This window comes from Papilio polytes, unplaced genomic scaffold (genome assembly GCF_000836215.1).
Source record: "Papilio polytes unplaced genomic scaffold, Ppol_1.0 DF823731.1, whole genome shotgun sequence".
Taxonomy (NCBI): domain Eukaryota; kingdom Metazoa; phylum Arthropoda; class Insecta; order Lepidoptera; family Papilionidae; genus Papilio; species Papilio polytes.
Genome location: NW_013525473.1, coordinates 6,156,835 through 6,171,399, shown reverse-complemented (window position 1 = coordinate 6,171,399; position 14,565 = coordinate 6,156,835). Strand labels below are relative to the sequence as shown.

At 36.0% G+C, this 14,565-nt stretch overlaps 2 protein-coding genes across 6 annotated transcripts; one reads left to right on the top strand and one right to left on the bottom strand.

Annotated features, from left to right (window-relative positions):
* Positions 1-2,811: 2,811 nt before the first annotated feature.
* Positions 2,812-8,981, top strand: LOC106103774 (mucin-17-like). Of its 5 annotated transcripts, XM_013283637.1 has the most exons (15): positions 2,812-2,901; positions 3,835-3,893; positions 4,258-4,299; positions 5,067-5,103; positions 5,592-5,635; positions 5,853-5,897; positions 6,179-6,298; positions 6,369-6,485; positions 6,556-6,675; positions 6,746-6,865; positions 7,186-7,290; positions 7,416-7,562; positions 7,710-7,748; positions 8,144-8,286; positions 8,448-8,981. In XM_013283637.1, exons 1-15 carry the CDS (start codon positions 2,839-2,841, stop codon positions 8,474-8,476), a joined length of 1,230 nt encoding a protein of 409 aa, XP_013139091.1. In that variant the 5' UTR covers positions 2,812-2,838; the 3' UTR covers positions 8,477-8,981. The 5 variants fall into 5 exon arrangements, with proteins under 5 accessions (XP_013139091.1, XP_013139093.1, XP_013139094.1 ...); XM_013283639.1 differs by lacking the exon at positions 6,369-6,485; XM_013283640.1 differs by lacking the exon at positions 6,746-6,865.
* Positions 8,973-13,676, bottom strand: LOC106103773 (collagen alpha-1(IV) chain-like). The gene is made up of 8 exons (XM_013283635.1): positions 13,603-13,676; positions 12,819-12,950; positions 12,234-12,314; positions 11,615-11,663; positions 11,245-11,551; positions 10,872-11,052; positions 9,511-10,692; positions 8,973-9,210 (listed from the first exon to the last, which is right to left on the bottom strand). The coding sequence occupies exons 2-8, from the start codon at positions 12,944-12,946 to the stop codon at positions 9,057-9,059; spliced, it is 2,082 nt and encodes a 693-aa protein (XP_013139089.1). The 5' UTR covers positions 12,947-12,950; positions 13,603-13,676; the 3' UTR covers positions 8,973-9,056.
* Between the last annotated feature and the right edge of the window lie 889 nt (positions 13,677-14,565).

Here is a 14,565-nt window from a genome sequence, read left to right as displayed (position 1 = left end):
CCGGCACCACACTCATCAGACGAAACGCGGAATTACTTCCACTTCACGCCAGTTTTCTGTGTGGTCGTGGTATTGCACCGGGCGAGGGCCAATTCGTGCTAAGATGTTAAAGCGGGCTCTACCACTGTTAAAACATTTACGTTACGCCGCTATGTGTAAAAGGTCTATTGGTTAAAGTAAAATTAAACCTTATTCCAATCGTATAAAGCACAATTTTATTTTGATATTAAACATCTGGCTCCCCGGCCCGTTATAGTTTACTTAGCCATGCCTTAGACATAAGAACATGTGAAAGCATAAGTTGCAATAGTATATTGTATATTTTATCTATAAAATAATAATTACTTTAAAAAGCGAAATCTATTTACTCCTAGAAATTTACGTAAACGGATTAAAGTTAAGTAAATATATTATGCAAGTATTCAAATTTAAATGAGGAAAACAATTAAAACTGTAATGCCAAAAAAATATAATCACATACTACTTAAACACGTGTTTTAACTCTGACTGCCGTTAACTGATAAAAGCGTCAACGCGGTTAAATATTTCACCACAAATATGTTGATATCGCATTGGTTTCGGAAAAGTTCTTTGTTATTCTAGTGCTGGGTTGCTGAAGTTATAATTTATTTGATCATTAGTTATTGATTCACTAGTGTTAGGTTGAACATAATTTCAAAGGAGAAAAACTCAAGTTAAACGGTTCGGAAACGAATTTTATTAATTTATGTACAATAATATTAACGAATGGTAAAAAGTAGCTAGAAATTAGCCATAGATAACATTTCGCAAACCTATGCGTCGTAACGTTCAATATTCATAATTCCCGCCTTTACTATAGTCCCTGTACAAAAGGATGACATAGGACTTAGGGGTCTTCAAGAAAAGAGCGTATTCCTCCCTTAAAGGCCGGCAACGCATCTGCAGTTCCCTTGGCGTTGCGGATGTTCATGGGCGTCGGATCACTTGATACCAAGCGATTCGTTGCTCGTTTGCCCGCTTTTTTATATAAAAAAAAAAAAGATTTAATCTATAATGTATTTAATAGGCGGCCTGTTTTATTTGAAAAACGAACACTGAGAGATTGTTAACATAATTGTTAGAAATAGGTTATTATAATGGTAGTAATTTGATTTATAATCTGTATTCTATTGTCTGTGTCCACTTTCTTCCCCTTTGATCCTCGCCATACAGGTGTCTCTAACGCACATGAAATCTTTCTTAATAAATCAAGTTAATCGTATTTATTTTGATTCAAAAGCTAACAATTGTGTTTCTATGGCATTTAACCATTCGTTAATGTTTTCGGTTCGATAACTTTATGGTATGCGTTTCAGATCTACGTAACTTGAGTTTTACTCCGTAGTAACTTAGTATAAATGTGTGATAACGACAAATTAAATGAAAACTACAGCAATCCAGGATAAGTTCCTAACGTTAATTAAAATTAATAATGCACTAATTTATAACGTTTTCCTTAACCTAAACAATACGCAATTTGAATGGTATTTAAACTATGAACTATTCCAGGAATCGGGTGTTTTATTTTTTAATAAAACAAATAAGTATAGTTACAATTCAAAAGTACTTTACACACCTCACTATCTTGCGTTTATTTCCGAAATCGTATCCTCAGCTTGCTTTTTTAGCGAAGAGGAATTTTTACAATCACATTATTTTTATTATCACATGGTGTTAAAACAAACGACCATCTGAATCCGACGAAATGAAGTGACCATTGCCCAAAGGCCCAAGTAATTGTAGTTGCCGTACAAAGGCACTTTGTCTTTAAAGAGGATTTTTAAGGATTTTTAATGTTAAGATAAACTGCTTTAATGTCCAAACAAATTATTAAAACCATCACATCACCAGCTCACTTTACGTCCCCACAGAGGGGCTCGGAGCCTACCCTAAGTAAGGGGGGACTAGGCCATAGTCAACCACGCTGGCCCAGTGCGGGTTGGTTGACTTCACACAATCTTGTATATATATGTGTAGGTTGCATCACGATGTTTTCCTTCACCGTAAGAACGTCGGGTAAATTGTGTACATTATGAAAATTCGAAAAACCGAAAATCACATTGGTAAAGCGGGATACGAACCCAAGACCTTTAGATTACAAGTCAAGTACTTAAACCACTGAGCCACCGAAAAATTAAAACATTAAAACCATAAATGACAAAAATATTCCATTAAAGTGACAAGAACAAGGATATGATGCTCACACGGTGCAAGGGACTTATGGTGAAGTACATAAGGTCAAGAAATGAATGTATTTGTAACCCGTATTGGGCTAGGGTAAGGACCCATTCCCTCTCATATAAGAGAGTAAGAAAGGGAGCCCAATTAGGACGTATATAGGTGAATGAAAATGTATAAACCTATCTTGGAAATAATACTGTTATTAGTCTTGGAAATCAATTTAGGTGGTTTAAACCAATAAAAGCAAACCAAAGTTACAGTTTCTTGAATACGTCAATAGTTGTATTTAAAACCTAATTCATGCAGTCATCTGCATGAATTAGGTTTTAAATACAACTATTGACGTAACAAAAGTCGTACAAAAGTCGTACAAAAGTCGTTCGTACAAAAGTCCCGACTTTTATTTCATATATTCATATATATGAAATAAAAGTCGGGACTTTTGTAAAAAAAAATAAAAAGTTAAAAAAAAATGAATTCCAAATTTAAAATCCGTTAGATTTAACGGTATGAAAAATAGCGCAATAATCTACTTATTGATATGAACCAACATACGGATGTATTGGGGATTATTATTATATTATAACTAATTGGTTTGCAAGCTACATTGGTCATTTAGATCGAAGAGGGCGTGCAATGAGGATCGATTTGTTTTCGAAAATGAACTCCGCGTGTTTACTTAGTATTTTCTTGTTTGCGGTAAGTTGGATTATATTCCATTTTATTTTTATTTTGTTAATCTTTGTAATTATTATTTAGCGGTGAATTTCAAACGTCGTAGCATTCTGAGAATATTAATATTAACGGTGTTTAAAGACAATTTAAGGGGAAGAAATATCCTGGAACTCGTATGTCATTTGAGTTCAAATTTTCTTTCAAGTTTATTTATTTTATTTAAATAAAGTTTATTTTAATTAAATGAAGTAGAATATATAGTTATTAATTACTGTTCATAGTTTTTGTAGTAGTCAAAAATAAACCAAAAACTGTAGACCATAAGTTCTAATGTAAGGGAAATTTGAATACAGGGACTGAGATCTTTTTCTCTTTTTAACTGTTTATTGTACAAATGCAAAGGCTCCTGCTATGTTTAATTTTTTATTGGCTTTACGAATGCATACTTTGGACGTATTTCTGGATTTTGCAATGACGAATTTACAGGAAAAAGTGTCGGATGAACATAAAATAGGACATTATCCTTATAATATACTCATAGTTATAAATATAATGAACAAAAAGTAATAAACACAAGTGATTTTTAATAATTCGTCCCTTTATGTAACTAAGTAGCTATCTTGTTACTATCTTACTGAAAGTTACTCTGAAAGTTACTCTTACTGAAAGTTTAGATGGACGGATGTTTGTTAAAGTTGTAACCTAAACGGCTGAACGGATCTCGATGAAATTTGGCATAGATGTAGAGAATAACATGGCAGAACACATTGGCTTCTTTTTTTTAATTCCATGAGTGCGGAGTCGCGGGCGAAAGCTAGTTAAGAATATGATTTTCAACACTGTTTTTGATAAATATTTATTTCACTATCCGATAACATGCTCGCTCCTATGGGAACAAAAATAGATTTATATACATAGATTTATAAAATAAAAATTAAAGTGGACTTTTTTTAACAGATATTACAAACGGCAACCTCAGAAGAATGCACTAAGTTTGATGTTAAAATTGAAGACAAGTAAGTTTATAAAATATATAATTACTTTATCTTGTTCTTGTCCCTATAAAGGGTCAGATAGTATATGCAGATCTTCCATACATCTCTTATCATATCTGAATTCCACACTTCGTTGATGCACCTCTATCTTTGCAGCTATCCACATTTAATCTTACTTTATCGTTTGTCTTTTTAAATTACTTAAAAATAAAGTATTTCAAATATTTTAAGAAAGGTGTTAACATGAAGAATTACCTAAATTATTACGTATCTGAATTATGACGTAATCGTGGATTTCGAAACTTTCTCTATAAGAACCAATAAACTAACACTGACTAAACTTTCATGGGAAAATTATATCTGATAGAAGTGTTTTATTTTCTAGAAAATTAATACTGAATACGTCAGCGCTATGCTCCAGTTACGGGTAAGTTTATTCCATACTTTCTAAGTAAGATAATCTAAGCTAATATTTGTATATGATAAATAACTCAAAAACTACTGGGCTTAAAAAAAACAATAATTAGAATACATAACAACAGGCTACGTTTTTTTACTATTTCTTAATTCCACGTGGACAAAGTCGCGAGGAACAGCTAGTGACTATTACAATACGTTTAAGTTGAAAGGAGAACAAAGTAAATTTGTGACGTGAAAGGGAGTTTGATGGATGGCAGCGTCCCAGACGGACTCATAACGTCCAAATTCATGAAATACCGAAGAAAGACGAATTGAGAGCATCTGATACCAACATTTACGAGTATGTATGTGTTGGGCTCGGATGCCTTCCACAAATCTTTTATATTCATATGCGGAAGACGTGAAAGACCTAAAGGTCTGGAATACGGAAGTAGCGTGGATTTTTCATATACATTATTGATGACTTACTATTACTTTAAAATAAAATACTAACGTCCAAAAGATAATCATAATTTGCTATAGTACAGTCACTTGCATGGATATGCATAATATTATAAGACTTATATAGAACTGTGAAAATATTTTTGCACGTATTCATCAATAGCATGAATTCGTAGTTGAAGGCGTAAAGGCATTCGTGCATTCATATTATAAAAACAAAAGACTGTAAGAGTTATGAAGCTTTGTAAATGTATACATATTTATGGAGCTGACTGTACTGTTGCATACATAATCAAACTATAAGAATATTCCAGCAAATTCAAATATTTACAGGTTAGGCGGCGCGAAGCCATCCCCACCAGAGATATCCGTGAGTAAAACTGAAACGTGGATTAAATATGGAACTTAAAATTTATGTTTATAAACTAAGTCCAATGGTTTCTTATCAGCAAAATTTATAGACATTCTTGCTTTAAACCGCTTAAAAAACACAATGTTGAGGCAATTTTTTACATCACAATGTAGCAAACGAGAACGCGGTCACCTGAATCTGTGAAAATGGGGGAGCGACCGCTGCCCTTAGACATAAGCAATCACACAAGGGTTATCTACCCTTAATCGACGGAGGAGGAGACGCACATAATAAGGATATTTCTCATATGAGTCTCCTCCACCGTCAAATCCAGTCTTTCTTCCTTGTAAAAAGGGTGGAAAGGGGCTAAAATTAGGCCTCCGGCACACACTATGCATGAACACTAAATTACTCCCACTTCACGCCTGTCTTCTATGTGGTCGTGAAGTCCTGAAGAAGAAATATTGAAACGTGTTCATCATTATGTGTCATTTGTTATTTTTCAGGGGAGAACGTGCAAAAAAAATACTCCTTTAAAGAAAACAGATGGGTTAGTATTTTTTTAAAGTACATTGTACACATACAATTTAATAAATACATTATACAACAGTTGTTTTTTTTTTAAGTCTGTATTTTATTTAATTATATCCTTGGCACCTTTACTAGGTATATTTCCCTGTGTTAAGTTTTTTTTTTCGAACAAATATATTTTATAAACTGCTAAAAACTATCTTATTAATTAAAATATTATATTTATTTTCTTACAGTATCGTTAGCATTAGTCTTGAAGATTTGTGCGGGGAATGTGAAACGTAAGTTTTTTCAATTGTTTTAATACTATGGCTTGTTTTCTGTCTTTTAAGTCTGTATTATAAAAGGCCTTAAAGTGATTTAATCTGCCCGATCCTACACAGCTTTGTGTTACCTTCCTCCTACTTTGTTATTGCGGTATAGTCTAAGCCCAGGCCGATAGTCAAATTTATGGTTCCACTGTAGTCGACGTTGTTTCATGCTCCCAATGGCAATGAAATGAGAAAAAAAGTTAGCTTAATAAGTGAGTTTGATATTCAATTTACACATGTATATTTCACAGCGAAGTAATCACAGACGACGCTCGTGCCAATGCATCTGCTACCGAAGCATCAAGTTCTATAAAACCAACAGAGAAAACTACCACTCCTCTTGTACCGCTCTCGCCTCGTATTGCCGAAAGGTAATTTAAAACAACAAAATTAGTTTAAAAAGTAGATTTGACATTTAATGTACACATTTATATTTCACAGCGAACTACTCAAGGACGCTGTTGCCAATGCATCTGCTACCGAAGTACCAAGTTCTATAAAACCAACAGAGAAAACTACCATTCCTCTTGCACCGCTCTCACCTAGTGATGCCGAAAGGTAATTTAAAACAACAAAATTAGCTTAAAAACTAGGTTTGACATTTAATGTAAACATATATATTTCACAGCAAACTACTCAAGGACGACGCTGTTGCCAATGCATCTGCTACCGAAGTACCAAGTTCTATAAAACCAACAGAGAAAACTACCATTCCTCTTGCACCGCTCTCACCTAGTGATGCCGAAAGGTAATTTAAAACAACAAAATTAGCTTAAAAACTAGGTTTGACATTTAATGTACACATTTATATATCACAGCAAACTACTCAAGGACGACGCTGTTGCCAATGCATCTGCTACCGAAGTACCAAGTTCTATAAAACCAACAGAGAAAACTACCATTCCTCTTGCACCACTCTCACCTAGTGATGCCGAAAGGTAATTTTAATATTTATACATTAATCGTGCTCATATATTATTATTTGCTTAATTTAATGTGACCTAGACATCTAAACACACATCCAGACATCCAAACATTTTGGTTTTGCAGATGTTTGGTAGCTTTTTTCACGGATTTCAATCATCAGTCGATGTATTAAATTAATTGTTGCTTTAAAATCCGAATTCACAGCAAGAAAAGGAAAACAGAAGTCCTGTGATAAGTTTGTGAATAAAAGTCCCCTACATTACCGCAATGGGTGACGTGTTTTATGTTTGTAGTCACGCTATGTGAGTGGTTATTTTTTTATTTCACACAGCGCACCACACATAAGTACTAGCAATCCAGCTCTTGAAGTATCTAGTGATAAGCCGTTAGACGATGCGACAGTATCATCATCGACTTCGGATAAATCTATAGAAAGGTTAGTTGTTAGAGAATGTACGGTACATTATATGGAGATACCCTCATATATACCACAGTTTTTGATGTTATAGATTTTTTTTTATTTGTGCAATAATTATAAATGCTGTATCATTTTATTAACAGTGAAACAAAGAAAACTGCAAGCGATGAGAAGGAATCTCCGAAAATAACTGCTACTGCTTCTAATTCTACAACTGCAAATACAACCGAGACTAAAGGTCCATTAGAAACTGAACCTTCAAAGTCTTCACCGGATAAATCAAGCAAAAGGTTATTTTGAAATTTTGTCATAGTTGCTTTTTATGTAAGAAAAAAACTCGAGGTTGTCCAATTTACTATCATTCTACCTTCAACCTCTTAACGAATTACCATAGAGTAGAGAAAAATGTGATCCTAAATTAAAAATCTAAATTTCAGTTCAACCACTGACGCATCCAGCGACAAAACTGTTTCAAGGTAATTTAAAACAAGTTCATTGCGATTCCTAAGCAGAAATTAATTGACAGTAAGCTTAAAGTTTTTGCTATACGTCAAGAAAATTGTTACGCCCTGTACATTCAGACATGTAACGATTAAGTTTTTAATTTGGATTTATTATTGAACTATCATGTAAAACGATGTTTCTTGATTTGACTATACAGCGTGATTCTTAACGGATATTAAGACATTCATTCAAATTCATTAGAACATACTTTGCGTTAAACCATAGCTATTGAGGTCCTCTAATCCCACAAAGCCGTAGATCCGTCCGTTAAGAATCATCCTTTATATTGTCACTTTTAAAGTAGCACTTTCAATAACTTAAGGTAATTAAATATGTAATTTTCTTAATTGTATGATTGTTGTTAAAGTGCACATTTGAGCGGTGAGCAATCCGGCACTTCGTTCTCCGGCGGTGCAGTGTTCCTCTTCTTCCTGTGCGGTGCCGTGATTGGGGTCCTTGCGGTTCTTGCGGTTATATACATCCGAAAACGATACCACTCCCGCAGTTATGGTAATTATCGAGCTGTTCTAAAAACAAGCAGTTCAGCAGTTTAGGCTACTAACTCTAAAAAACATTCATACATCCATCTAAACTTTCGAATTTATAATATTAATGAGGTAAGATTATTAAGAGTGTTTTATGACTAATGGTATATTTTCTTTTGTTTTCAGAAACTAATGATGCCCCTGAACAACCTTAGATAAATGAAATGTAGGATTTTATGTACATAAAGCCTAGTTTATTTTAATACAGTTTATTTGAATGCATATTATTTAGTTGTCTATATATACTAATATAGTTAATCGCGAATACGTTTATGATCACAGCACACCGAATCACAGAGCATTTTTGGTTAATTATTTTTATTAATAAAAAAAACCTTACAAACACGGTTTTCGGTATTAAATTAATGGTGTAAGTAAGTTGGAAGAAAGTGCTCTGAGAAAGACAAACACTACAAGGCAATAGCAGCTTAAAAGCAAGGTTACCATGGTTACTTAAATTCTTGGTCAATGGCACGGACCTTCGTTTTCATTTGAGAATCTTAATTTTGACAGTTGAGATTTTTAAAAGTTTTACGTGATTTAAACAATTTTTTTTCTATTATAATGTAGGAAAACCGCACAGGAACAGCTTTTAGTTTTTAATAAGAGAAGTTTATTGTTTTAGATTTGAATACAAATTAAAGATATGTCCAAACATTACCAATGCGTTTTATTTTACGAAGTAGCCTTGTAGGATTATGTTTGAAGTACATAATTTTTCAATTTTTACAATATTCACGGAGTTAGAGAAATCGACCTTCGTATGCGCTTGACGCAAATTGCTCTCCCTTTGACACTACGGTCTTTGTAATAGCCCATATTACAGATGCAGAAGTTAGGCCCAGAACAAACTCCATTATGGCAGCCGCCAGGACAATGAGGGATACACCTGAAAAAAACAGCATAAAAAACCTATATTAAGACGTTGGTATATAGTGTAGTAGCCGGCTTGTCTGCTACTGGCACGTACCAACTGTCACACAACGTATACATAAGCAGAGACAAAATTTGTCAATGTCAATTTGCGTAACCTCTCACGGCCCATCCCTCAACATCATACAAGTAGCTACTGGCATGCCACGTGTTCACATATGCCTAGCCGACACGTACCAGTATCTGGCATCTAAGTGTGCTAGCTGTATGACTTCTCTAGTCTTAAGCAATATTTAATTAGAAATTACTATTATACCTGGTTTCCGATGGATCTTCTTTGTCCAATACATAACCTCGGTTGCAACCACATCTATTCCCTTCAATACAGTATCCATTGATACATGTCACGGAGCACATAACTTGAACATCACTGTCAGGAGAATATTGATTTTCCGGGTACAATGGCCTGTAATCCTGCCCAGGGTACGTATACATGTTTTGATTCGGAGATTGACCAGGTTGGAATGGGTAAGGACCGGGCAGGGGTTGATACTGTCCAGGTATAATCGGGTATTGGCCGGGCTGGGGATACCCGGGATGGTACGGATATTGGTTCGGTTGATTAGGATGCTGACCTGGGTGATCTCGAGAGCCATTTAAGTTGGGTAGATCAGGTCGAACAGGATGTTGTCCTGCTTGATATGGATATTGATTGGGCTGGTATGGACGATCTGTTTGGTTTAATATTTCTCCAGGCTGGCCAGATATATTGGGGTATAGTCCAGATTGAGTAGGGTATTGACTAGATTGGTCAGGAAATTGACTGGGTTGATTAGAATGTTGACCTGGCTGACTGGGATATTGACCAGGTAGATTAGGATGTTGACCAGGTTGATTAGGGTGTTGACCTGGCTGACTCGGATATTGACCAGGTAGATTAGGATGTTGACCAAGTTGATTAGGGTGTTGACCTGGCTGACTAGGATATGAACCTGGTTGGTAAGGATATTGACCTGGTTGGTTAGGGATTTGACTTGGCTGATTAGGATTCTGACCAGGTTGATTTGGGTATTGACCAGGCTGACTAGGATATTGACTTAATTGATCAGGATACAAAGTTGACTGATTCGTTTGTTGCCCTGGTTGATTTGGGTTTTGGCCTGGTTGGTATCCTGGTTGGAATTGCTGATGACCTGGCCGGTATCCTGGTTGGTTTGGATGATGACCGGGCTGCCCAGGATATTGTCCTGGTTGATCTGGACGATTGCTTGTATGATCTGTAGGATTACTATGTTGACCTGGTTGATTTGATTGTTGACCTGGCCTGTAACCTGATTGGTGTGGATACCCGGGTTGACCAGGGTATTGACTTGTATACCCAGGCTGGTTAGGATATTGTCCATGTTGATTAAGTACACCGGGTCTTACTGTTGACGAATCAATTGCTGCGAATGCGCAAACATTGGGTGCAATACAGCGACCGTTGGGTCCACATCCTCTGAAAAAAAAAAATGAGTAGAATATGTTGCTTTAATAACAACCAAATAAAGTCGAATTCTTTCTAAAGATTAATGCTGAAAACATTTTGTCATGTTGATAATTGTATTCATTTTCTAAGACAATTCAGGACACATACAAGGATTATCGTTGTTAAAGTTCTTTTTTTGTTATACTTACTGGTCACATTGTGGTACGCATTGACCTTTGTCGTCCGTCCTGAAGCCCTGACGGCAACGGCATTCGTTGGGAGCCACGCACTCGCCGTCAATGCAGTGGACGCAGGACGGTTTGCATGACCCTTGAGGTGTCGACTGATAACCGGTTTTACACTCGCAAGTATTAGGAGCTGTGCAATTACCTACAATACAAATAAAACTATAATAGTTTTTCCTCGTACATATTGCTATTTGATAATTGCAGGAGTCAGTAGAAATCAGAAAATACTCAATACATGCTCAATACATGGGTTATTCATTTGTTATTTAAAGATACTATTGAAATCATCCTATTTTTGTTTGGTATAATTGATTTTCATTAATATTGCACTCACCAATACCACCACAGTTCTCCTTACAGTCAGGTAAGCAGTACTTGCTATCTGAATCCAGCTTGTAGCCTTCTTTACAGAGACATTCGCCGCCAGAGCAGTGGCCGTTCTGACAGCCAATAGGGCACGTCGGAATACAAAATCCAGCTACATTCTTCACGTGGTCAGGGAAGCATGTGCAGGTCTCTGGTGCCGTGCATAGAGCGTTAACACATTCTTGAGAGCACACCGGGTCGCAGAGCCTCGAGTTGTGGATATTCCTCACATAGCCTTTGCAACATGATCTGATACGGCTAAGGTCTGGTCTTGACTGGAAATTAATACTCAGTTATTTTTTATTACGTAAAAGATATGTAAAAAAACTTTTACTTACGCCATTCCCGGCTGGAACGTGAGCTGGATCTCTCACCAGACTAGCAGTCCTGTAAGATACACATAATTTTATATCAACCATCCATATACATTAGCTTTCGCACGCAACTACGTCCTGGTATTAAAAAACTAAGTATCTTGTATTCTTCCAGACTATGCTGTACATCTGTACCAAATTTCATTCAGATCTGTACAGCCACAAACTCTAACAAAGATTCGTCCATGCACCCACATATGCATACGCATTTATCATACTTCATACTAATATTATAAATGTGAAAGTTTAGATGGATGGTAGTTAGTATGTTTGTTAGAGTTTGTAGCCTAAACGACTGAACGGATTTCGATTAAATTTGGTGTAGATGTAGAGGATAGTTTGAAAGAACACATAGGCTACTCACTTTCGTTTTTTTTAGTTCCACGCGGAGTCGCGGGAGAAACCTATAATATTATATAAGATTAAATGATTCGTGATATTGAATCAGATATAAGAAGTTTTTTTTTTCTTAAAAATTAAGATCATATCTGGGAGAAGAATCGGAGAGAATTCTTGCTTCAAATTGGCTGCATGTTCTTTCGTCTTAACTAAGTTTTAACGTAATGATTAGTATATTACTTACGGAACTTCAATATAGCACACGCCGACGTCATAGTTGACTGATGTCATGTCATAGCCATGCTGCGTGCGGTTTCCGAAGTACCTGCGAGGATTAACTAATAAAATAAAATTGTAAATAACAGCAAAGATCGGATAAAACAAATGATAAGTTTTGCTGAACAGTGGAACATTTCAAATCATTGTCTTCATAAAGATGTGGGAATTTACAGCTCAAAAGATTAGACAAGAGAATATGACCCATTGGTCTGTATTTAGATATTTTTGAGGTACAGATAACAAAAACGTAGTACTAATAAGGACTCGTTTGAAAATCTATTTGATAAAATCATATAGACTTAAATAACAAGGCTATCATAACACTCTTCACATATAGCTACAAAAGAAGCAAATCCGTTTTCCAAACAAAATATTAAAAAAAAAAACAATACACTATAAAGTAACGAAACAATCCTTTTAAATAGTAAACCTCCCTTATTGTAGCTGTTATGTCTATATTGCACAATTATTATTACTTCGATGTTGGTGTCATGTTGTAGAAATTCACACAGGACCTCCTCCTTTTTGAAGTCGGTAATAAGTGACTTACTTGACAAGGTTGTCACCGGCATAGTACCGGTGTCCACCTCCATGACCACCTTTGACAGTCTTCACGTACTGCGCGTCGCTGAGGACACCGAGGCATGCCAGCACCGCGACGGATGCGTAGAGCAGCATCTTACTATGTAGAAGAGACAATAATCATATTAAATGCGAAAGTTTAGATAGATGGATGGATGTTTGTTAGAGTTTGTATCCTTAATGGCTGAACGGATTTGAATGAAATTTGGCATAGATGTAGAATATAATCTGGATGAACACATAGGCTACTCACTTTTGTTCTTTTTTTAATCCTGTTAGTAAGCTAGTTCTGAATAAATATTTTTTTTTTAATATTATAAGGTGGCAAACGAGCAAGCGGCCACTTGAAACCGCCAAAATGGCGTAGCGACCGCTGCCCATAGACATCCGCAATTGCAGATGCGTTTCCTACCCTTAATCGACGGTGGAAGGAGACGCAAATAAAGAGGATATTTTCCTTCCCATCCGTCCCTCCTAAGAAAAGGGTCGAAAGGAAAAGGGACCAAAATTAGGCCTCCGGCACCACACTCATCAGACGAAACGCGGAATTGCTTTCACTTCACGCCTGTTATCTGTGTGATCGTGGTATTACACCGTGCAAGCCGACACATTTTTGCGAAGATGAGCGGGCTCTACCACTGTTAAAATACTGTTTGATAAATAAATAAAAAAAATTATTCCACAAGGTGACTTACTTATGCGATTAGTCATATGTACAATGATAGAATAGTTAATATTAAACTATGACTTACCGTTTATTTAACTGGTTGGACTTCTGCACTGATTGGCATTCGAAGTGGCACTGACATTATTGTGCGGCATCAGTGATATCACCAATGTCTCTAAGACGCAATGATTTGGTTCCGTATTTAAATTATTTAAACTTTCGTGAGAGATTTATAAATAATTATTTTACGGCTTACTCACGTATACTTTTTTCATGTCAACAACATCAACAATGACTCATCAATATTGAGCTCGTCGACATCGTCGCCGCCGGCGCACGCAATGGCAACTGCACCCCCGGTACCCCCCGCTCCCTCAAGCCGCACCCTTCGAGCGATGGCCCGCAGTGCGAGGCGCGACGCGACCGCGATACAATATCTTTAACCCTCGCCCTGAAGAAGGACCCCCGCAGGGTCTGAAACTGGTCGGTGCCGTCACCGAAAAAAGTATGACGTGAGTAAGTCGTTAAATAATTAATGGTTCCATATTGTTTGCTACTGCAGAATACAGACTTTTCTAATTGACAATAAACCGATATACTTAAAGACCTACATTTTAATGTCCAACGCTAACTATAGTTAATAAGATAGAGGCAATAATATGACATAAAATGGTTAGTAATATCGCCCCGTTTTCCAGAAACTTCTTGATTGCATTGTTTAGAATAAAACCTAATTCTAACCGTAACATCCATCCATCATACATCCATACAGTTAGTAAGATTGTTATCTTACTAGTATTATAAAATGCAAAAGTTTTACTGCACAGATGATAATTAGAATTTGTAGCCTAAACTGATAAACAGATCTCGATTTTGGCATAGAAATATAGGATAGTGTGGAAAAATATATAGGTTATTTTTGTTTCACGCGGTCGGAGTCGGGGGAAAGCTAGTACAATATGTTTATCATTAATAGTGTTACGGAACGCTAACAGCATTAGGTTATAGTGTCGAAGTATATCGGAAATGATGAGATAATGCAATCATG